The sequence below is a fragment of the Electrophorus electricus genome, chromosome 5, assembly GCF_041902795.1.
Source record: "Electrophorus electricus isolate QZ-2024a chromosome 5, ASM4190279v1, whole genome shotgun sequence".
Taxonomy (NCBI): Eukaryota; Metazoa; Chordata; class Actinopteri; order Gymnotiformes; family Gymnotidae; genus Electrophorus; species Electrophorus electricus.
The window spans coordinates 2,357,458-2,382,793 of NC_137501.1; the positions used below are offsets into that span (position 1 = coordinate 2,357,458).

Here is a 25,336-nt window from a genome sequence, read left to right on the forward strand (position 1 = left end):
AATAACTAGATTCCTGCACAAAAAGGATCAAACACTTATTCACATAGTCTATTATTTATTGTTTTGCTTTATTTTTACAGAACCTTTCCCAAAATACAACTTCAAAACAAGTTAATTAACATGTTTGAATATGCATCATTTTATTTGATTTACTATGTCAAGTAGTCAGGAATTTGTCTTATTCCTTTTAAAAATAGTCATAAACATCTTATTTGATGCATGGTTTTTAAGACATGTGCATGAAAAACAATTATTGTTGTCTAAACAAGGTTGACAGGATTTATAGAGTTTATCTATAGTGTAAAGTCAGTTTACACTTAAACAATCCCTTCACAGCCATTAAGTAGGTACTCAAATTCAAAATCGTCTAAAACTTTGGCATGATGTTGGCAAGGGCCCCTCTGGCAGTCAGAATCAGATGGCCACCACTCCACTGAAGCTTGTGAGTCCAAAGGAAATGTATACCTGACAAAAAAGGCAAAATTCTAAAGCACATGTGCTCAACTGTTTAAACGTTTGTTCTCCATGTCTTTGATCTTTGGCTAGTGTCTTTAAAGGAGTAGTTTGACATGGGCTTATGGGCAGGTAAAAGGCCTGGCAAGACTACTGTTTAAAAACTCACTTGTATCTGCGTTGCACCCGAAGCTGCATGATCTCTGCACCCATTATTAAGTACTGCTTGCCAATTTCCAGATTTGTTGAGCTGCAACTTGCCTTCTTTACAAAGCTGACCTCCGTGTCTTTTACAATGTCTTCTGATCCTGTGGTCCATGTACAGTTGGAATGGTCATTTTCAGTAACTTTCAGAAAGAAAGTGCATCAACATCTCACAGCCTGTGTACAGCACATCTGTGCCCACCTTTCTTAAGGACTTGATCCACCGTTGCATAGTATGTCAGAAAATCCCCCTCTGTTTCAGTCGAAGTAACTGTCACCTTAAAAACTGAGAGAGATAAACAGAGAAATACGTCATATATATATATATATATATATATATATATATATATATATATATGTATATGTGAGTGTGTGTGTGTATATATATGTGTGTGTGTGTGTGTGAGTGTATGTATGTGTATCTGTATATGTATGTGTATGTGTGTGTGTGTGTGAGTGTATGTATGTGTATCTGTATGTGTATGTGTGTGTGTGTGTGTGTGTGTGTATATATATGTGTGTGTGTGTGTGTGAGTGTATGTATGTGTATCTGTATATGTGAGTGTGTGTGTGTGTGTGTGTGAGTGTATGTATGTGTATCTGTATATGTATGTGTATGTGTGTGTGTGTGTGTGTACCATATGTTATGCTGTCTTTGCCTTTACACACATCCTGCATCCTCTGATCAACAGTAATGCTTGGATCACTGCTGGCCTTGAAGTGGCAGCATTCCGCTTTGGGAGACAAGCAACGGTGCAGAAATAAATGCTAACCAATATCAGTGTATCGGACAGTTAGTATGTTTCACTGTGATCCTCACTAATCAGAACGTATATCTGCAAAAAATACAGCCTTTTAAATCCAATCAAATATTTTTCCTTTCTCTGCACTTATTACCAGTGATGCTTTTTGTGTAAATGAATGCTCAGGTTTTGCCTTGAACAGGTAAGTGAACCTCTTTGAGACTCTCACATCAAGGCTCTTTGCTATGGAATTTGGATTAGTAAATGCTGCTAATGATCTGAAACTACCTGATTCTGTTTGTCCTAACCCACTTAAGCACATGACCTTAGTCAATTACCTGCCATGCACTGACACTGGTCACCATCACAGAGTCGGAGAAGCTTGCGACCCTGTGAGTGGTAGAACTTCATACACAGATTGTCTGCAAAAAAACCAAGTGTATGTGCTTATAATGCAGCATGTGGCATAAGCTATTCATTTACTTAGAAAGGACATGTCTCTTTGAAGTCATCACCTATATGCGGACTTTGAGCATATCATGACTATGACATCGCCTGTATGATGACTATGAGGATGAGTATGAATGGAGCAGAGTACCCTTTATGGACACACTTTACCAGGATCGTGAAACTCGTACACTTTGAACACAGAGGCACTGTTCATGCCCGTATGGAACTGCTCTTGAATCCGGAAGCCCATGCAGTAGAACTCGTCTGATGGTATCTAAAAGACAAGTGAGAAGAAAGAGAAGCACTCTGCAGGAACAAAAAGACATTCACAAATGGTTATAGATGTATAATGTAGATTTAATTGTGGATGATTAGGATATTAGTAGTTTTACATACCGAATCGATCTGGAGAATAAGTTGGCCGCCCTTTATTTCATAGTCGGAGATATAACTCTCAAGTCCATCCCTAAACTGCAACAGGTAGAAGGAGAGCAGTTACAGTTTTTCTTTATTATAATCATGCTAGATATGTGAGGCACGCAGGTGCAACACAGAGGAGATGGCTGAGGAAGTTCTCTCACTCTTCGTAGGTCATCCTCGATAGGTGTCACACCAGTGGGCAGATCAATTTCCATGACTGTGTGCCCTGCCTCTGTCTCAACCTCGTTTTCACGTGGCTTATACCTGGATAGTTCAGACCACTGAGATCTTTACAACTGAGATACTCAAAATCACACTGGTTGATTTCTGACTTTCTTATGTGCTTATGTACTTACTTGGCACAAGCAACAATTCGTGGTGAGAGCTGCATAGGATCTGGTGAAACAGAAGAGCATCTTATTCATTACGCCATAATAATTTTTAAAGAAATTAAGTTACACTCATATTATGGAAATCTGAGTGTAACTCAAACATACCTTTGGAATATGGTTGACGGGGATGGATATCTATGGATATGTCAAAGTGACAGTTATCATTGCTGTCTGTTGTTTCATAGTACACCGTTTTCAGCTGTAATGAAAAGGGATGTAAAAGTGTTCACACTATGCATTTTCATTTTTTAATGAAGGGGCAGAAAAAAATGTCCTGATCTATCTCATTTTTAAAAAATCATCTAGCTAAATTTCTAAGGCCAAAATTGCATCCAAAAGAGATCAATCACATATTCATGGTTAGCTGACATATGCATATGCATGACACTCACTTACAGTAGCAAATGACACCCCAGAACTGAATCCTGTTTTCAGTATGATGTCATCAGCATAGGCTACCTTTGAAAAATAACCACACAGACTAGGATGTGTTTTTATGAGCATAACTATTGGAACACGTACATGCTGCAAGGCAGGAAATATCTTACCTCTATCGGTTTCCCTACAGGGTTAATTTGGCTCAGAGAGATGCCACCAATGTTACCTTTCTTTCTATATGACACATCAACCTCCATCTTTAAAAAGGCGTTTTGGGCTGTGATTCTATACTTGGTCATGGCTTCCAGTGTTAGAACAGCATCCTGGGGAACAGTAATGGGAATCATTGTGGGAATTGTTTACAATGAAATGATGATCTTAGCATGCAGAAGAGAGCAGTAACTATAACTAAGACATGTCTGTGGTAATGGTGGTGGCAGGCTTATCTTTTCCCCATCACTTTCTGTCATTTGCTTAGAGGCCATATAGACTATGGTAATATGTTCTTCTTTGTACAAGACTTTCTTGTTTCATTATGTATTTATATGTTTATGCCAAGAGGATTCCTAAATAATAGAAGGGTATCTGTAAGTTTTAGAAACCCCAAAACACTTCTGTGGCAGTGACTAAAAAATTGCAGGCACCGTTGCTACTATTTCTAGGCACACTGATCTGTGCTTCCCTTTAATGAGTTTTAGCTACGTAAGCTATTTTTGGATGAAGTATTCTTGGCTGAATACCTGCGTTGAGTGGAAGCCTCCCCCATACCGCTGATCCTGGGTCAGCCAGTTAAGAATAGGCTTGGCATATGTCATGTGTCCTTGCAGTAACGTGCTGAGCAGGACGTAGACTGTGGTCTCCAACGTTTTTGCAGAGGCTCTGTTTGGCTTCAGTGGATCCTTAGGGGCATCCTTCTCTTCCCAGAACCGCACACTTACTGGGTTGCCTGAACTCATGAAATAAAGCATGGCACAGCAATTATTATTACACAGAAGTATCCAGTGAAAGATTTTTTTGAGTGGTAGCTGATAAAATAGCTCTTTACCTTTCACGCTGGCCTCTTTCTTAAGTTGCTCATATAGAGTAACTGCAGGTTGGCCGCTGTGGTCGACGAGCATCAGGGCATAGGCTGCTATGGCTCTCACATACAAACTCTTCACTTTCGGCACTTGTGAAGACAGGAACTGCGCTGACTTCTCCACAGCATTTTGATAGAACTGGTGAGACAGACTTCACGTTACCCAGCCACGAAGTACTGCAGCGGATCAATACTGCCAAGGCATTGGAGTGGAGTACCCAGGAGAATGAAGGCGTGCACTACCTGTACCTGTAAGTTGGACTTGGGGACTGCCAAGGCGTGGCTGATCCCGATTACCACAAATGACGTGAGGAACACCGTTTGTTCAGTGACATCAGCCCCTGCACCCTTTAAAAAGGGAAACAACCTGACAGAAACAGATGCTAGCAATATCCTTGTTCACGATGCTATTAAGAGTGTCCTTGGTGTGGGCTGAGATTTTAGCTCTCAAAAAGGTACTACACCTGATTCAGCTCAAACACTGACTGGACTGCTTTATTAACAAACTGTAGTAAATTAGATCAGGTATGTAATAATCACATTGTAGAGAATCTTGCATCCACACTGACTCTCGACTGATAAAACAGAACCACTGCTGTTGGTTTGACTTCTGCTGTTGGTTTGGATCATTTACAATGTATTTGCAAATGAGAAACTCAATCTTCTGTTGGATCATTACGGACAAGGTTGAAAAAAAAAAAAGGAAATCGGATAAATCTTTTTTGGCACAGGATTCACGGCAATATAAAATCGAAAAGAGTTTGACGAGTTTACCATGAGTTTTGAAGGCTTGTAGTTGGATTGCTCAGTAAAGGAACCATCTGCACTCTGACGCTTTGTAAGCAGCCAGCGGACTGTTTTGGACAGTATATCATGATCCACTGTCATGTATTCGTCCACTTTCGCTAGAGTCTTCACTACAAGAGCAGTCAACCTAGACAGGAATTTTGTTACAATACATTCACTAACAGTTCAGCTGCATGTCACTTCAGCTCAGCCAAAGGCGAGTTCCTCAAAACACTGTAACAATAAAGTTCTATGCATTACAGTAGAAAGTATATCGATTTAACACCTTTGCCTGGTTTCCCAAAATATTTATAGCAAAATCATTGCAAGACCGGTATCAATTAGAGTAAATTCTCTAATAGATTTAAGTCTTAAAACTGAGATGTCATGAGCTTGGTCTTGTTTAGTTCACATAACAGAAGTAAAGAAGACAGAAAACAATCACTCCTGCAGAGTTTTACTTACCAGGTGCTGGGTTCCTTGTTCTTCCATAAGCTGAAGCTGTGCTCCCGCTCAGACTTAAATGACATGATAGAGGTGACACCTAGAAGAAGCGACAAATGTATTTAAATCTGCCCTTTACTACTGTAATTACTTTCCTTTCATTTGTGCTTACAGCATAATAGAATGTATGATGATACACCCATTAAAAAACCAGGAACCCCCCTTTTTGTTTCTTGAATTGCACCTTAATAGAAAGCCTTTGTATTGGTTAGCAAGGGAAGCAATGGTAAATCTATAATGCTACAGCCTCAGAAAACTCCTCTAGAGCTATTACACTTCCCTCTAGAGCTATTCTATGCTCCTCTAGATCTATTCTACTGTCCTCTAGAGCTATTACACTCCCCTCTAGAGCTATTCTACACTCCTCCATATCTAGTCTACTCTCCTCTAGAACTATTACACTCCCCTCTAGATCTATTCTACTCTACTCTAGAGCTATTACACTCCCCTCTAGAGCTATTCTATGATCCTCTAGATCTATTCTACTCTACTCTAGAGCTATTACACTCCCCTCTAGAGCTATTCTACACTCCTCCATATCTAGTCTACTCTCCTCTAGAACTATTACACTCCCCTCTAGATCTATTCTACTCTACTCTAGAGCTATTACACTCCCCTCTAGAGCTATTCTATGTTCCTCTTCCAGTCTGGAGTAAAGCATACGTTACCTTCTTTCATCTTTCTCTTTAAGACTGTGCTGCTGACAGCGTCTCCTTGCAGGCCCCACTGCTCCGTTTGCTCCAGGTAATCGTACACGTAGATGATGGGAAGAAACCCAGTGAGCTCCACCTCGGCCGAGCCTCTGGGCAGGTTCGTCAGCTGCGAAATGCCCTTCGACTCAGTGATGATGGACAGCAGTTCCCCAAGCACTTCACCTGGTCAGAGGGAGGGACGATGAGCTTGCTGACTGGACATTTGCTCACGCATGATGTCAAGACGGAGGCTTATGTTTATGTCACACTATCACATCAATTGCACTGAGTGTAAATTTGCTTTGTCCTGAGTTTAAAACCTTTTAATTCTGGCCACCAGCAGAATGCGCCACTGCATGACATTTCAAACCAGGCATTTGACGCATAGCCTACATACCATTAACCATTAGAAGCCGCTCCACAGTTGACTTGGGTACAAGATTTGGAGGAAGAGAATTTCGGAGCTCAAGACGAGTTTTAGATTGGCCTGATAAAAAGCACAAGTGTTTTTGGTTATTTGTGAGTAAATGTAAATGGTTTTTTTTTAGAAGCAGGCTGACGTCGTTATTATTAGTCATTGTTAAGCTGAACTGTATCAGAGCTCTTACCATACACACCCTGCGGATCCAGTCTACCCCCAACCAGTGTCTCCTTCCTGATGCCCTCTGGCTGTACAAGTCAAAGTAACATAAAGCAACTAATGAGTTTGGTTGTAGAAACAATACCACACATCAGAAACATTGCACAAATACAACATAGTGAAAAGGTGGATCTGGTTGAGCTTTTCGTCCTCTTTTCGTCTGTTCTCACCACTACTCTCAGAGTCTTGACCACCGTCTCTTGTCCCCACTTGGTTGTGAGCGTGAAGCTGAGTTTATGAATACCAGCTTCTAACGGCATGATAAAGAAACGGATCAGAGCCACCGAATGGGCCTCAATCCTGCCCTTGTTAACATGTGGGTCGCCGTCGTCTGTCATCAGTACTCCACGAAAAACACACACCCCGTCTGATGCCGACAGGGTTACGCGGAACTGAAATAGAGCAACAGAGAGAAGGAAAGATATAGTGATGCAAATACCACGATGCAGGATGCGTTCTGAACCATTTATCTTGTGGAAACATTTATTTGGTGAAAAAAGGCAGAAGCTATTAATAATAAGTTGGAAATCTTACCATTGTGTCTGCATTGTGCTGATTGTAGACTGAGCCCTTGAGCTCAATCTGTTCTCCACGCACCATAGAGTATGGCAAAGGTACATTCACACTTACAGCCTGAGACACAGAGACTTCCAAGGGATCGGCCACGCAAATCCCTGCAGAGACGTACAGTACGAAAACCTTAGTGCAACATTTCCATCTAAAACAGCAAGCATCTTCATGAAAATTCATTATGTCATATTTAATATGAATTAGTTCATTTAAAAGATTTAGCACGGATTTATTTTTGTTTGGCCGGGCCCCCTTTGCATTTGGACAATCGTCAGCAGTCGGTAGGCGTTACCGAATGTACTTCTCTCGCCTACCACCTGGGGGTGCTAAGAAAGAGCAGTTGCATTATCTCACCGTTGCTGAACACCCCGACAGCTTTAATTTCCCATGTTGTAAGAGAATCTGGAAGACCTTTTGTGACGCTTAGCAAACCTGACCTACAACAGGATTTAATCAAATTTTAAATTCAGTTTGAAATAATGTGTATAAAAGAGGCTACTGATTTTTAAAATAAAAATGTAATTGTTTATTAAATGAATGAATAAAATATGATTGACCAAGGTTAGAATAAGTGATATGGATTATGTGGCTGAAGTTACAGGAAACTCCTCACTTGTCCATTTCATGCTCCTCCCATAGCCAGCTCTCTGGGAAGTAACTGCGAACTTCAGCTGACTTCAAATCGTTCAAGAACTGCAATTCTGCAGGTAAAACAGAGCTATCGAAGTCATTTATTCTTATCTTTTGAATAAATCCAATACATTCAAGTTACCATAAAAATGCAGTTTTTTTAAAAAAAGAAATAAAATCATTTATTACCCGAACGACTAAGGATGATCAATTCCTCATTATCCTGACGAACTTGCTGGGCATATTTGCAGCACTGGAAGAAAACCTTCTTACACAGTGGGTCTGGGACTTTCAGCCGCTTGGTGCGATCGTTACATGTCTCCAGGGTGGGGACGCTGTCAGTTCCAGTTAAGCAGCACGATTTATATTCCTTGTATTGTTTGGCTACAGGACACAGAAACTGTTAGTTCTCTTCCAAAAGCAGCAGCAGCAGCAGCACAGTGTCACTGAGATGGGCTCTAAAGTTTCACAACAAACAGAGGAAAATCACCTTTTTCCTCAAACAGGTCATTCAGGGGAAGAGTGGAGCGTTTCTTTCTCACAGCGGTCATGCTGATATCATCTGAAAGAATCGCGGAATGACGTGAAAAAAAAACATCGCAAAATTATGTATGATCTGCTTGTATGATGTGACTAAATATGACTTTTGCAGCCCGTAGTCATTCACAGTAATGAAAAAAACATTTCCACAGCATCTAAATCTTGCGATTCGCGCTTCCAGCGTTAATGCAGTATGTGACCGTCGCAACCAGCAACTTAGTGATGAGGACCTGTTTCTGGCCCTCGAATTGCTCCTTAAGATTTCTGAAAGCTTTTGTAGGAGTTAGCAAGTAGAACAATCATGAAGCTAAAAACTTCAGATCGGTGGCTTCCTCTACAGCTATAGGGTCAGACTAAAGCACTTTTTAAAGGTATCTTTTACACACACATAAGGGCATCTTTCAAATTCCATAAATATAAATGTAATGGAACACCTTGTGTTGTGGACCCTGATGCCATGTGTCACCAACCTGAGCATTCTGTTATGCATCGAGATTTACATTTAATATAACATAGTACTTAGGTCTATTACTCAAGATCGTTCTGAGCAAACATCAGGCGATTTGTCAGTGAATCCTAATCCAGTCTGTGATTCACAGGAATTTGTTGTTCTGTAACACACAGACTGACAGCACACTAGGTCAGTCTTAAGCTGGTAATCGCCTGGTGAGATGATAGCTGGTGGCCAGGGTCAGACTACAGGTAGTTCCAGCTAGGCAGTGAGAATTGTTTACCCTGTATTGATCAACTAGAGGCGACAGAAACTGTCAGGTCAAAGAAGAAGTGCAATTTGAAACAATTTCAGAACAGCAACACAATCGTACTGAAACGGACCCTAATGTTTCTGAAGCAAACATAAGAAATCACCATTTTCATTCACAGAGATCGCTACATCATCAACACTAGTGGTTTCACCTGAAACTTCTACCCAGTACAATGAAATAGTTACACACTCATATGGGAATCCCTGGCTACATGGGACTAACTGTCAACCCAGAGTCATCCGCAACAATGTCATAGCACAGTCATCTACTGTCTGCTACCACAGTTTTCTAGGCCTCCTTTCAGATGAGTCAAATTTTGTCCAAGCACGACAATTTCTTGTCTAGGGCTGGATTCCAGCACAGTTTGGTGTCTTTCCTGCCCAAACACACCAACTAAGCACGGTAATTCTGTTTTGAGTTGAATTATATGTCTTTGAACAGGAAACGCGCTAGACTGTGCTGAATTCTGCCTCCTTTACGTCTGAAGACAAACAGATTTGTGCCATTTAGGCAGGGTCTTGCCGGCTTTCAGTGATGATGTAACATTTCTACTGAGATGGGTTCTAACACGGCTGATCAATTGCGTTTTGATTAACTGAGCGTGTGTCAGCTCACCCTTTTCACTCAGCTGCTTCTTGAGTAAAGAAGTGGAGCGTTTGGGTCTGACCATAGCTGTGCAGTCCTCACCTGGAAAAGAAGGCCAGCCCTTTTCACAAATTACACAAATGTCTGCTGCTTGACTTGCTTTAAAGTAAAGTGCAATTACTGGGCCATCCAACTGTACACCGGTGTTACATGTTTCCATTGACATGCTGTTATTTACGTGTCCTCGGAGCCTGGACATCTGCGTTGGTTAAGAAATCAACACCAGCACGTCGAAAGACGTCCATGCTGCCCATGCCTCCTCCCCCCTCACAGCCCAGGTCTCGCTGGTCAAAGTGTCTCAGCACCTGTGAGAAAGAGACCGGCACTGTGACTCACCTGCATTGTCGTTTCTGCGAACTGGAAATGAATGGGAGTGGGAGTATTCACCGTGTTCAGTTGGTCTTTGTCGTTGGCTCTGAGGTTGTACAGGGCCATGTCTACAGCTGACAGCGCCACCAGGGAGCTATCACTCTCTCTCTTAGCCGTCAGGGACAGTTGGACCTTGTCTTTAGGTTTGTACTTCCTCCAAGGGGATGCTAGCTTCACCTAAGCAGCAAGAAAAAATGGCAAGATTTCTGCACTACAGTAAGCTAAGCAATACTATCAAAGTGGAGCGCTTCTTTTTTAAATTGATGCAAAGTACTTCTGGCATGTTTATATTTGTAAAGGCAGGGCACGGAGCAGGACACACAGACTTGCTCGACAGAGACAAACGTTTATTGACAAACGATACAGACACCGGCACTCACGTATAACGCAAACTGTGAAAGCGAACTTACAAACAGGAACAACATGAACATGAACACGACCAATGACTCACAAGGCACACACTAACAAGGGTTTAAATATACACAAATGAGACTAAACCGATGCAGGTGTGTGCTTAACATAGATGTGGTTACAAACAGTGCACAATTGAAGAACTCCCACATACCACCTGACCGGTGGAAGGGGAGCATTTTTAATGCTATACTAGGCTTGATCCAGGATAGTAGTTGTCAAAAAATGACATCTAGATATTTGATGACAACTAGATATTTGATTATGTTTAATACTTGTTGTACTTAAGAATGTCTAAGCAAACAAACAAACAAAAAACAAAACAAACAAACAAATCACACTCAGGGTGTCCTCTAGTGCAAATTCAGTGACATGATATAACAGCCATGAAATGTCTGTGACATTACCTCTAAGCCATTGACACATTTGGCCTTGACTTCAAACCACACGGAGTCTGCCACCAGCTCGGCTCTCTCCTCTCCAAACAGGATGTAATAGACCAGCAGGCGGGCAGACGGCACCATGTCCGCAGTCGCCTTAAAGTTGATGTTCTGGACCTTGTCGTTTACACGCTGCACAGTCGCAAACTTTACCACTTTCCCCTTTGATACGATCTATGAGTCATACGAACAAGAGGCGAATGGATAAATGAATGCATGGATGAAAATGTAAGTATTCTATCTCTTACAGAAGCATTTCCGAGTATTTTAGGTGTGTGTGTGTGTGTGTGTGTGTGTGTGTGTGAAGTAATAGGGGAATTTTAATGTCACTAGGCATGCTACACCTGATAACTGAAGCTCTTCAGTGGTAGATAGTCACGATAGTGAAAGTAGATCTTCATATTCACATAGTTGTTCACATCAAAGGCGGAGGATTCCGAAGGTAAATCAATATACAGATAACGATGATAGATGGATTTGTAGGCTACAGTGCTAAGTACAAGTCCCGCCTGGCTTTCTGGAGGGTAATTTTGATCAGCAGTCTCAAACTGGCAAAGAATCAGAATGGAGTGAGCAAAGGGCAAGATTGGATTGTTTTTTGTTTGTTTTTTTACTGGTACGCTTAAAAAAAAGTTTACTCACAGTAAATTCAGCTTTTTCCACGTTATTAGGAATATTGCAAACAAAGTAGGCAACTCCATCCTGACGTGAGGACTGCATCACTTCATACTGGTGTCCGAAGAATTTGAGAGGCACCTGTTCTTGTTCATTTGTAGTTAATGTTGCCCGTACTTTCACGGGAACATCTCTCACTGGTACACCGAGTGGGTCCTTCACCAAGACCTACAGGCCAAACACAAAGAGCCAAACCTTGTCAGAAACATCATAACAATAGCAACAACATCAACACCACCATTCTTAAGTTGTAGATATTTGACAGATTTGTCTGAGTATTTGCCAGAGATTATTATAGGTTTTGCCAGAGTTTATTAGAGTTTATTATAGTTTTGAAGGCAGTGCTTACTCTGATGTTGTATGGCAGAGATGGTTTAATATATGGTGGAGTTGCAGTCAGACTCAGTTTAAAGGGCGCATGCACAAACTTCACATTGGACAGAACGGCCTCCTGAGATATACCACCTGGCAGTGATCAGAAGAGAGATTTGGAAAAGAGTAAAACACTGTGATGACTAACAAGGTGCGATACTATTATCATCGTTACATTTTCCACACATTCATAACTAATACTTTTGAAAAAATAAATCCTTTGAAACAGGTTCTGAGACTGACCAGTTGACTCTTGGAGCAAAACCACCACACGAAGAAAATGGTTGCTCATTTCTCTTAGGTCCAGAGGTCCAGAATCCATACTGGACAGAGCATGCTTGATGTGTAATACAACCTCCAGTTCACCATTATCCATCTGAAAGTGGAAATATCCCAGTTAGGGCGGAGCTCCTTAGAGTTCTTCTTCTTTGCCTGTTTTGCATATTAATTATTGCCATTCATCATATTAATTTTCACTTTGAGAAATGCCATTTAGGTGAGGAATCACCTTATAACTTCTTAATGTAGAAGGTATCATGACTACTTCATCGTTGCTGATATATCCAAACTTTAGGAAGACATCTGCTGAACTGACTAGGTCTCCATACACATATCTCAAGTTGAAAACAGAGAAATCACACACACACACACACACACACACACACACACACACACACACACACACACACACACACACACACACACACACACACACACACACACACACACACAAAGACAAACCATAGTTAACAAGTTCCTGACTACTAATTAGGCTACTTGGATAGCTTTACTTAATTGTGAAAGAGAGAAAACATCTCCATAACGATGAGGTACAATAATAACATTTGTATATATCCAGCAAAAGTTTAAGCTATGTGGTTTGATCAGGGTTGAGACAAAGGAAACCCACTTGGCAAATATCTTGAGCCTGAAGGCCTCAATGTTGGCTGCGCTGACATAGTTCATCTCTGGCTGTATTTGGACTGAAATGCTCGGGAGCACTAGGAATCAAAGTTTAGCTGCCATCATTTACAGCATAAAAAATACTCTGTGGAGTACTTAGAAGGCAACTGTGAAAATGTTGTTACCATATTCTTTTACTTCAAATTCAGCTGTAGCAGTTGTGCTGAAGTTATACGAGTAAGCGGCCTCTATTTTCCAAACTCCAAACCTGAAGATGGCGATTTAGCATTACTAACAGTCTTAGGTCTTGTAATAGCACAAAACACTATCACTGGTTAACTTATAATTATGCATTAATACGCACTTAGGTTTCAGGGGTATTTTAAATGGTGGAAGCAGTGGTTTCACACCATTGATGTCCTTAAGCTCAATAATTTCCACCTTGGTACCATCAGGGTCCTACAACATACAAATATTATCGTGAATATAGATCTATAAAATAAAATTAAACTTGATATTAGTCATAATTTTGAGGAGGAGAGCTCACCATAAATGTGAGAGTAACAGGTCTACTAGACTTCCTGAGCTCTTCAGTGAAGGAATATATACGCACCTCAACTACAGTGGGAGGAAAACATAACATGACCTGTCTCTCTTCCTCTCTGTCTCTCCCTCTCACACACAGACAGACACACGCACACACTTAAAATTTGCACATCCATTTGCAAACATGACATGCACAATTCCCAATACACAGACCTTTCTGTTCTGGTGTGTATAGAGGCTTGTCAGTCTGGACAAAGAGAAAGCCGCTGTCACGAGTGATTGGAACCGTCATGAACTCAGTGGAGGATGGAGAGACTGCTACCAGGTACACCTTAGTGTCTTCTTTTCTTATGTCCTGGAAAATCTGAGGGAACCGAGTTAGCTCTATTCAGACAGGGATACTGGGGAACTTTCAAAAAGGGCTTTTGGTTGACTTTGGATGCTGCGGAGGATATATAGAAACATTTTGTCCAAGAAGCTGGAACATTCTTAATAACTCATTAAATTACATCATTGATGTTTGTGCACATAACACAAAATATGTGGTTTTCACAAACATTTTCCTAATGGTTCCATGTAATATTTAAAACTGAATTTGTGAAACTAATGGCGCAGTTTTTATTAAGACTGAATAAACTTGGTTAAACCTGAATTTTGTTATCTTTTTCAGGCCATTTGAAATGTAAAATTTAAAATGGCTGATGTCACTACTATTCAGAAAGCTGTTCTTAAAGCCTAAATAAATATTATATATATATATAAATTTAGATTTCTATTTATTTAATGGCATGCATCATTAGTACCCGTAATGTGGCTGCAGCCTGGTAATTGTTCTGGGCGTTTAGTGTTAGAGAATGTGATGAGAACGTCCTGCCTCCTGGGGCAACAGTATCCTTAAGGTAAAGTTGGACTGTGGTCTCTTGGTCATATCCAAACAACTGTACCACCACTGTCTCAGAAGCATCAACACGCAGCACTCTGGGTGTTGTGATGAGGAACCTATGAAACAAGCAGCACTCAATATAATAAAGTAATATAAGTAATGCTCCCACAACAAATGCTGTACATATGAAGTCAGTGTTAATTTCTCAATAACAATTAGTAGTGTGTTGAAGGCTGGACTGATATGTGAGAGAAGCTAGTGTGTCACATGACAACAAATAAGAAACAAATAACGTATGTATTGTACGAATTTACTGTTTTATCACTACGAAACTGCTTAAAAGCAACCTGAACCATTGATTCACAGCATCACCACCACCAATATAATAATAATAATAGAAATGCTACTACTACTACTACTAATAATAATAATAATCTTTTTCAATGTCTTGGTGTGAATTGCAGACCTTTGAGCAATAATACCAAAATTACCTCAATCTTAGATGTTCAAACATAATGTAGTTTATTTTAATTATTTAAACTCATTGCACACTATGGATTAAAATGGAAATGTTTAAAGCAAAAGAGGAATATGCAGGTTCAGAACATTAAGCACTTACATTTGCTTCTGAGCCACAGTCCACCACAGCAGATGCATAATACAAAACAGAAATACAAGGCCCATCCTAAACTGTGAAGTCCACTCAGTGCAATGTGAAGCCCAAGGCTGTGGATTGAGAGTCGCTGTGCATTTAGTGTTACTGGAGCTTTTGTTTGCTGTCAGTCAATCATCTGTCCAAAGGTCTTGTGATGCAAAACTGGCCAAAAAACTATAGCTGTGAAAGCGCATGGACCTTGAGCTACACCGACGCTGTAGAGTCCAACATGGAGCTCACTGGAGGAAAAGAAACACTGTGAAACTGCATGTTTTATCGGGACACATGAACCTCTAACACATAGCTTGGTCAACTGTTTGTGTGAGGATATGGTCTCTGTGACCCCCTTCTGAAAAGGGTTCAGTATTTTACACTGTATCTGAACAAAGCCTTAAAGTGAAATGTGTTGTTTGTTTTGCTTTAATATGTTCAGTAAGGACATTATTACAATTATTTGTTATGGTTGCTGTCGTTGTATAGTTGTTGTATTATTGTTGGTATTACTTTAGATTTATATTGAGTGGACTTTGTTTTTTTTTTTTGTACTTCATATTTTTAAACAAATGCAATGTTTGGTTCCATATTATGTAAAAAAGGGGGCTTTACTCATCAATAAAACCTGGCCTGGATCATTTAAGTTGTATTTTGTTTTGTACAGTGTTGTAAATGGTTCAGTGGGAGCAAACATAAAGGTGTATTTGCTTTGCTGTTAGGGTTTTTCATTGTTGTGCAATTTTGGAAACACTGGTCACTTTCCAGAGCTCAGATTGATTTGAACCACAAATGCACAATATGAACATATACCATTAACAACACACCTTTGCTGGGTTTACTAGGTCTCTTGAACCAACACAACACTGTTGGGTAATATTAAAAGTTTTACTTTTAATATTTTTGCAACTTGTGTTTGATTCTATATTATGTTGTAATTAACTTAATAAACTTCAACAGGTTATTATGTGTAAAAAAAATCAGTCTTAACATAGAAGGTGACATTAAGCAACAGACTTTCCTAAACAAGATTAAGTAATCATTTATTAGCATACAAGTTGAATATCCAAAGAGTTTTATATCAGCAAACATATTATACACAATATAATAGAGCCAAGTGTTATTTACCTTTGTGTTTTACATACATACACAAATAAAGTGACTGTTCAGTAAATTGTGGAAGTAAATCTTAAAATGATATTCACATTACTTTACATACCTTACACAGATACTTCACACACAGTCCTGTGCTCTGAAGCTTTGCTCTCTGGTGAGGACATAGGCTGTCACATGCAGGTCACAAGGCGGTGCCTAGCAGCCCAGTACTCCCAGAACTTTCCCATTTTGGCCTGTACCCCATCGAGAGTTTAGATTATACTGACCTTGCCTATGTTCTCTTGTCCTTAAATTAATGTGGGCTTTTTTTTTTTTTTTTTTTTGTTATTTAAGCTTATAAATGAAGTTTCGTGGCTTAAATCATGATGGGACAATTTTACAGACTGCTGCTCCATTTTAACAATGTGACAACTTTGCATGCAAAGATAAATCAGTTATATACTTTCACAGAGTGTCTCACTTGACTGTGCTCTGACCTGTATGAGTCAGATATAACAGATAACATTAGACTGCAGAAAGCATCCACACAGCACTCTCTGTTATTTCTGCCTCTCCTAATTCAACATGAACATACAAATCGGCCCTCTGGTGCTTGCTTCCGCTCTGTCACAGCTCAGGTCCAGATCCTGGTCCTTCGAGCATGCCGAGTGTTCAAACACGTTGCCTTGGCGGCAAAGCACGCAGCATCCACTGTCAGGGCGAAGTGCACAGCAGACTCAGACCCTACGCCCCGGGTGCTTGGGCGTCCGAAAAAAACACTTGTCCGAAAGCCTTCGCCAGCTCACAGCACCATGGTGGGTATGTGGTGCACCAGGGAGGCCGGGAGGGGCATTTGAGGAGGCTGGGAGGGAGGAGGTGGCGAGGGGGCCTGGAGCCCCACCACGGACCCCGTGCTGGGCGGCCGGTGGCGGGCACTTTTCTGGTGCGCACGCAGGCCGGCGAGCTGCGAGTAGGCGCTCTGGCACACGTGGCACTTATAGGGGCGCTCGCCCGTGTGCAGGCGCACGTGGTTGCGCAGCGTGGACGATTGGCTGAAGCGGCGGTTGCAGAAGCGGCACACAAACGGCTTGTCCAGCGTGTGGATGCGCATGTGCGAGCGCAGGTTGCTGCGCGAGTTGAAGCCGCGGTGACAGATCACGCAGCGCATGCGACCCGCCGTACCGAGTGGTACACCTGACACCGATGTGTCACACACATGGAAGTCTTCTAGGAGAAGACAAAGTGATGGCAAGCAGGTCAGTCACCATTTGTATAAAAAATATACAAATTATATACATATATAATGAGATTACTTTCCTCTGAAAACATGTCTAAATTGAATGAATTCCTGTCAAATTACAGTGTAGATTCCATGACAAACTAAATTGTCAGCAATACTCAGTGAGGTCAGGAAGTTTAGTTTTAGCTCTGAAGTAGTACTCAGGCAATTACAAAGTGTATTACCATTCTTATGTTTTTTCTGATGCTCCTCCTCTATGCCAGGAACTCCAGGAATACCCAAAAATGTGTTGTGAGAATTCCCATACCATACCAGTAACTCCTGGTCTGGCGGTATTGTCTAAAGAGAGGGAAACATTTCCAAAATCATTATAGAGTACTTTAGAAATTATGAGAACACTGTGCCAAAATTCACATATGCATGTACCTACATACACATAACCAATTTACAATGCAAACATATTATCATTATTATTATTATTATTATTATTAGTAGTAGTAGTAATAATAGTAGTAGTAAATGCAATTAAACGCACTTCGACAGCTTTGTAGAATATGCTGCTTCCGATCTGCACAACTTCTAAGTTCTGCTCTTGCTCGTTACGGGCGCATTTAATGTAGGTCATCCAACTGCGTTGATCCTCTTGACTAGCGTCGATGAAGTAGCGCACTGTCCCATCCTCATTGAAAACCTAAGAACACGCACAAATGATTTCCACAATGACCTCAACAGACAACCTCTTTAATAAAACTACACAAGTTAACTACAGCGTATTTCTATATCACGGACACCTGTTGAACTCACTTCCCACATGAGGTTGTTGTTCTTGAAGAGGTCCACGTGTTCAGGCGCGATGACTCTGCCAGTGAACGGGCCCATCTCGGTGCCTGCCTTGATCCACGTCTTGGAGAAGATACCAAGTCCCTCTCCAGGAATGGAGCTCTGCGCAATGATGACCTCGCTGGGCAACACGAGGCTGGACAGCTTCTGCACCTCTGAAGTTGAAAGTGTAGCAACAGTGTGATGTATCTGTCAACACTGCCACCTAGTTAATGCAGTTTATCCAGAGTCTTATAAGTGACATTAAAAAAGATGTGCATAGAAAGAAAAAGAAAAGATGAAAAATACAGAAGTAACTGCAGAGACATTTCACACAAAACAGTGACGAAATGTGTTGATTGTGCCTCAGGTTGTACAATCTCAAATCCTTTTATTACTACTTTTGAAGTAAGTTTTAGTAAAGCTGGTGTCTAAATGCATTTTACACGGTTTGCGGAGCAGCGGCACTCCAAAATACTGCGATGAGTTGCGAAAAGGCCAGACCCAAATGAATGTTAAAGACTCCTTTAAGAGTATGAAAGGCGCAATTTGTTACGGTTTGAATGTGACGGGCCATACAAGCTTTGAAAGAAATGGCTCATTGCACACTCGTTATCCATTAAAACTTCGGAGCAATAAATGCGCACTGGAAGAAATTCGGACTTTTAAGGAATTTTAAGGCCACGGAATTTCAGAGCAAGAAAAAAAATAAAATAAAGGAGATTAGATGGTTGACATGGCGTGAATAGAATTAGCTTTCACGGTATAGTACCGGCGGGACAGCAGATTTTAAAGACTATTGAGGGGAAAAAGAAAAAAAGAAAAGGTACGGGAGCGCAGCGACTGCCAGAGCAGAGTGAAGAAAGGCTGTCCGCGGAATGACGAATGAAGGCTATCCTGAAGAATGGAGCTTTTTTCCTGGTTATAGCGCTAGTCTCATTGGAAACTTTCTCAGGTCAAGCACAACGCTAACCATATGAATTTAATGCCCTTATTTAAGTCAGTTCCTGTTAGCTCGAACATTACACGGATCTTTGAACGCAAGTTTGGATACACTCAAACGGTATGATTTATGATACTGATACATATGCTGTTGATACTCCACAAAATAATTGTTTTCCAATTAAACTTAATAATAGTTAATAAATTAGTAATAGTGTTTGCTTTTTAAAAATAATTTGTAGCTGATGTTTAAAAATACCCGAATTCTTCAATAATAATAATAATAATAATAACAATAATAATAATAATAATAATAATAATAATAATAATAATAATAATTATTATTATTATTATTGTTATTATTATTATTGTTATTATAATAAAAGATGGCCTGGACTTTAAACATTTAACGAAAAAATGAAAGATCTTAGACTCACCTCCCGAAAATGACTGCGCAAGAACCTCAGCCGTAAACGCCGTCTTGGGGCTGACGGTGGTGGTCTTCTCCTCAAAAAGGTGTTCCCCGAGTACGTTCCTCCACCTGCCGTAGAGGAAGCTGTGCAGGATATCTGATGTAATGATGTCAGACAGGGCGAGAGTCTGCTGTTTAAATCCAGCCTTCAGTGCCAGCGCTTCTGCAGGCAACACGGAGCCCATGATGCTGCCAATCTGCGGGGCACTACTTTTCCTGGGTTTGCAAATAAATTATCCCTTTTCTTGATGCAAACTTCAGTTACAAAAGTGTGTGGTCGGATACAAAAGTGAAAATGTGTTATTTAAAACGCTTCTGAGCTTGCGTCAGTCTGAAAGCAATTTAAAATCAATTTGTTCTTATCCGGCGCAGTGTTGAAAATGTTTCGCCTTTACAAGGTCCCGGTGGGCTTTATATGCGTTAGGTCTGACCTGCGGTAATTAGTTATTAATGACCCTCCCCTTATGTTCTATAGACTTGTTCTACCAGAGAAAAAAACGCCACGCTCTTTATTGAGTGGCCACTCATAAGGGGGGACGGAGGCAGGGGAGGAGAGTGAATGTGTGTGTGTGTGTGTGTGTGTGTGTGTTGGTGGGGGGTTGTTGGTGATCCAACAACCACGTTTTCGCTAAAATAACAAGCCCCTGTCTCACCACGCGCTCGCCACAGAGCGCACTGCTCCCGCTGTTGCCTCGGCTGAGAGGCTTGATTGCGCCGTTAAACGGCCCGCGTTGGGCCGCGCTTGGCGGGGAAAAAGCTAAGCAAACTGGATACAACATTCTCAGCATGAAAACAAGCTGGAGAGATGGATTAAGGGAAAATTATGTCAGTTAATTTATCTTTTTTTTTTTTTTACCGAAATGTTTCAAAATATCAGAAGTTAACTGCTTGTCTTATGAGAGGTATGATAAATCAAAATTGCTGGGAAAAATACTATGGTAACATTTTTTTTTTTACAAACGTTATGAATATACTTACAGTAGTTATACTAAATAAAAATATTAACTATTAATTTAGACTACTAATTTAGACTAAAATGTTATATTTTCTTCTATTTTTGCTGTAGTTGCTGTAGCCTACATTTAAACACCATACGTGTCTCAAAATATTTTATTTTAAGGAGACCTTTTGGTCAGTTCTAATAGTTAAATTCTGCTTGAGATTTTAAATTTAATGCTACATAATTTCAAGTCAAACGTCTTCACCAAATAAACCACAACATACCAATAAAATAGTCAATCATATCCAATAATGTTTAACAGCGCTCAATGACCATATCAAATTAAAAGCGCATATTCAAATTCAGTAGATTTTAATAATGTGCTCGAGCGCAGTAATATGCAAAACCGTCTGGGTCAAGTCTCTCTTTCAGTCCTTTTCAGGCCAACGTGATTTAATATTCATGGATATTAATTTAAAGTCCTTTAGTATTGTGAGACGGGAATATGGGCTTTTCTTTGAATAGTCCCGCGTCTTTCTTTCTTTTTTTTTCGGGGTTGATGGACTGAGTCTAAATGGGTAGTTTCCCCCCTTTTCCAACAGGGACGACATCTTTATTCCATCCCCGGCTTGCGGGTTTCCTATTCAGATCTCACCGAAATAATATCGGTCAAATGAAAAGTCCTGCAAATCAATCCTTTACGGTGTTTTTGAGGGCAATTTGACATCCATGCACCCGTCTTTTCTTTGGGATAACTACAAGGGGATAGTCCAAAAGAAATCTGGTCAAGGTTGGGGTCTGGGGAAAGGGGTAACAAGACAAGAGCCGAGCGCGAGGAAAGCGAGCACCAGGGGAGTGCGAGTGTGTGGAGCGCGAGCAGCGAGACGAGGAGAGAGAATGTAGGTGAGTGGCAGGGCACGAAAAGAGATTACGACTCAACAGCTGCTTTTTGGGGCCTAGACCCCCCCCCCTTCCCCCTACACACACACACACACTCCACTTTTCTTTTTTATCCCTATTAGTATTCGCTCCTCCCCGGTGAATAGGATTTGCACACATTGAGATTGATTTATATTTATTGTAGTTAAACATTTATTGCACTGTTATTGGTTTCATGCACCGTTATTGGTGAATACTTAAAATAAATAAACTAATAAAAACCTTGACTTTACAGATACAGTTTACAGCCAAATGTATTTGTGTCAATTAAACCGATTTCTTAAAAAGCCAAAAAAAGTTCTTAAACCTTCAGCGGTATATAAGTCAGAAGGAAATTACAAATAACTATATACACGCTAATGACTTATAGGTTGATTTTAATGTACTATAAACGAACCTACAATATATGCGTAAAATGCGCAATTAAATTCTAAACTTTGGTGGTTAAGTGAAACCAGCTGTTAAAAGTTAAGTGTTTTTTCATATCCACTTAAATCATTATGCAGCATGAGTTGGATCATGTTCATTACATCACACCGACTATTCTTATAACCTTTAATTTTTATTGATTAAAAAATATTGGCCACGGGACTAAGCGTGGGCGCTTGGAAACCAATTACATTGTGGACTTGTATGATCGAATCGATATATTTTTAAACACCAATGATGAACGCCTGCTGCGAAAAATAACCCAATAACCTAAAGTTCTTAGAATTAGTTCGTGCCTCATAATTCTACATTAAAATATAGTTGAATTTAAGCCTTAAACGTAGGGGATAAAAAAGTTACAGAAGGAGTTATGCCGAGGACAGAGAAAGGCTTTCATTGAAGCATATCGCGCTAACAAGACATGAATTAACATTTAATTTAGAAATTAGATGCAAATGATGGCGTGAAAATAAATGTAAGGCCAATAATAGCGGGATGAAGGGACGTGCTCCCTATGCGTAATGTACTTAGCATTCATGGACTTCTTCATGCTTTCCAGAGCGCTTCAGTTGCACAAAGCAGCAAGCTGTTTCTGGCTGCTTTTATCACAAGAGAAAGGAGACAAAAATCCCAGAATAATAGAGATTTGCAAATGTTTTTCAACTGATTTCGACCCAATGAACACTGGATTTTTCAGGCTAAGGAAAATAGAGGAGTTGGTCTGAGTAGCTGAATTGGGAGCGTGGAGGAGAGGTGGTTTTTATATGGTCGGATAAAATTTAATTAGCCTAGTACAGCCCTTGAAAGACAATGGGGGCTCAATATGTACCCAATCTGAATCTCACTAGGGATCCAGACCGCGGAAAGTCAAAAGAACTGGAGAGAGAAAGGCAAGCTTTTTCAGACGATCCTCAGAGAAAGGGAAGGACCGAGGCAGACGGCAGGTGACTGGCACGCGTAAAAACAAGGGGGACACTTTTGGCACACAGCTGATTATTTGAAAGAGAGAGAAGACAAAACAAAAATAGAGGTTTCTTCAGGTTTGGCCCACTTAGACCAGCTGAGGCGAGAGCGTGAATAGAGAAGAAAGAGGAGAGGAGGATTCGAAAGCAAACAGAAAACGTTAAAAGCGGTGTCGGAAAAGGGGTGCCCACAGACATCACAGGCGTGCTCTTGGGAATGTACCCAAATGGTGGACTAAAATTGTCGCCAAGGGCATCAACCAATATCACGCGACTATTATGCATATTCATCATCTGAGTTTTTACAATGTAAAGCCGAACATCAATTCATCAAGCACTTATTCAGGAATGGATATTGCTGGAGCACGTGCACAATTTCAATGAAGCCACTTAAAAGGGCGAAAGCATCTGGTCTTGGATTGCGCGCTTTAATTATTGCCGTTAATGTGGAAGGATAAAGTGTGAAGACGCTTAATTGTTTTGCCTTTTATCACAACAATATTTTGTAAATGAAATCTGTCCGTATTGAGAATAACTAATGCTAAATAAAAAACAACACCTGTATTTTATTTGGAAGATTTGCTGTTCAAGTATGATTTAATTAGTCTTAATCTTAATCATCAGTGTCAATAAATTTAATGGAAAAAAGACTAGTATGACAGCAATTAATTTTGAAAAACGTATTTAATGCAGTGCCTTTTCTGGAAATAAATATATCAAATTGACGCATATTAAAAAGTACTGCGTACACGGACGTGCAGCAATTGGTAAGTGTAGTACCTTGGCATAGAACATAAAAAAAGAATTAAAGGGGATAATTCATTAATCTATACTGAACACCGATGATCATGTGAACATTATTTTACATAGCGTACTAGTCATGTAGCACAAGCGGTATCGAAAACTGCAATATCTCACTGATACTAAAAACACAAAAGGCTGTTTTGAGACGCTAATTTTAGAGTGACATAAAAGCGAAAGACTGGCTTCTCTCAAACTGAACCAATTATCAACCTCCAGGAATTTGAAACTGGCGCACCAAACACTGACATATTCGGCTATACCTGCGATGACAGAACGAACATCTGGTAAAGTTTTAACACACACGCGTTTAGTGCGTATCTTTTAGTGTGGAAGAGGTCGAGCAATACTAAAACGTGTCCCTTAAAAATATCGCGAGCCAGACACAATGTACTGAAGATAAGCAGAAGCAGAATTAGAAAGAAACGTATTTACTGTTAACCTGTGAGGTACACGTAGACATTAGAACAAATTGGTTGACCTCCTCATATGCTATAAAGCTGAATGGGTCCCACTAATTCAGTAAATTGATGAATAAAAATTCTTCAAGTTTAAATGAACATGAATATGTACTAAAGTACAGTTGACATGTAATACAGTATAGTTTAAAAGAATAATTAAAGAGGTGTAAACCAGAGTGAAATTCCCATGCATAGCTATAGAAAATATGCCACAATTTTCTTTACTGGTATAGTCTCCAAAAAATAATCAATTCCTTTACACTACAATATCCATTGCTCCTTGAATTAATTAAAATGATTTAATGAACAAATACAAATCTTATTTGGTAAATAACTGAAGATATTTATAAAATAAAACTTGTGGTACTGAGAGGATTATAACTTTTCTGACTTCTGACTGAAGGTACACACACTAAATTACACTAAATGTCTCCTGCCTGGCAACTCCATTTTCAGAGCCACACTCTTTTAAATCTGTACTGTTTTATTTAGGCTATGTTTAAACATATCTATCTGATTGCCACAGGGAAAAGAATGTTTCTCCTCTCCTTCCCCCCGGCCCCCATCAGCCTTAATCAAGACCTACCAGGGTGGTTTAATCGCCTCTGACTAATTGATATGGATAGTAATGTGGGAGCTAATTAGGCGCGATCCATATCAGTGTTCCACGTTATTTCTGACTTGCAGTATTACCGAGCAATAAGGCACAGCGCTGCAGGCTGAGCGAACAGCATGCTGCCTAAGTCTCCAGCTAAGCCCACTGTGGCAGGGTATGCGGTTATTTTTACTTTCGAAAAAATGTATTCTTTCCGAACTGAACTCAGTGACCATTCCTGAGTTACAGATACTCTGATTCATAATGGTGTGATAAGTGAAAAGGAGACACAAAGTGCTTTAAGATTACACACAGACAATTGTTGTTAATATGTACAAACAGGTTCAAACAGGTATCACAATTGCAAGGTTTATATGACATTATTACACATAGGTTTCTAGTTTTCTGTAAATATATTTTATCTGTAATGCTTCTGTAATGATTTAAATGTTATAGTTCATTTATTCATCATTTATTTCTGAAAATGGAGGGGGATTATTTGAAGAG

General features: G+C 40.1%; 2 protein-coding genes across 2 annotated transcripts; both read right to left on the minus strand.

The window, feature by feature from the left end:
• Nucleotides 1-29: 29 nt before the first annotated feature.
• c5 (complement component 5) lies at nucleotides 30-13,838 on the minus strand. The gene is made up of 39 exons (XM_081714969.1): nucleotides 13,607-13,838; nucleotides 13,424-13,518; nucleotides 13,245-13,327; nucleotides 13,067-13,157; nucleotides 12,665-12,770; nucleotides 12,400-12,532; nucleotides 12,134-12,249; nucleotides 11,752-11,952; nucleotides 11,454-11,657; nucleotides 11,077-11,283; nucleotides 10,277-10,435; nucleotides 10,068-10,194; nucleotides 9,860-9,931; nucleotides 8,431-8,502; nucleotides 8,130-8,324; nucleotides 7,924-8,011; nucleotides 7,665-7,747; nucleotides 7,275-7,414; nucleotides 6,911-7,132; nucleotides 6,709-6,769; nucleotides 6,498-6,587; nucleotides 6,077-6,283; nucleotides 5,370-5,448; nucleotides 4,893-5,052; nucleotides 4,368-4,466; nucleotides 4,086-4,257; nucleotides 3,781-3,986; nucleotides 3,211-3,363; nucleotides 3,059-3,121; nucleotides 2,768-2,861; nucleotides 2,627-2,666; nucleotides 2,432-2,534; nucleotides 2,247-2,321; nucleotides 2,019-2,124; nucleotides 1,739-1,822; nucleotides 1,296-1,391; nucleotides 860-943; nucleotides 623-761; nucleotides 30-465 (listed from the first exon to the last, which is right to left on the minus strand). Exons 1-39 carry the CDS (start codon nucleotides 13,700-13,702, stop codon nucleotides 318-320), a joined length of 4,749 nt encoding a protein of 1,582 aa, XP_081571095.1. The 5' UTR covers nucleotides 13,703-13,838; the 3' UTR covers nucleotides 30-317.
• A 1,340-nt stretch (nucleotides 13,839-15,178) lies between these two features.
• prdm12b (PR domain containing 12b) lies at nucleotides 15,179-20,054 on the minus strand. The gene is made up of 6 exons (XM_027003071.3): nucleotides 19,668-20,054; nucleotides 18,274-18,464; nucleotides 18,005-18,160; nucleotides 17,694-17,808; nucleotides 16,354-17,456; nucleotides 15,179-15,382 (listed from the first exon to the last, which is right to left on the minus strand). Exons 1-5 carry the CDS (start codon nucleotides 19,885-19,887, stop codon nucleotides 17,032-17,034), a joined length of 1,107 nt encoding a protein of 368 aa, XP_026858872.2. The 5' UTR covers nucleotides 19,888-20,054; the 3' UTR covers nucleotides 15,179-15,382; nucleotides 16,354-17,031.
• Between the last annotated feature and the right edge of the window lie 5,282 nt (nucleotides 20,055-25,336).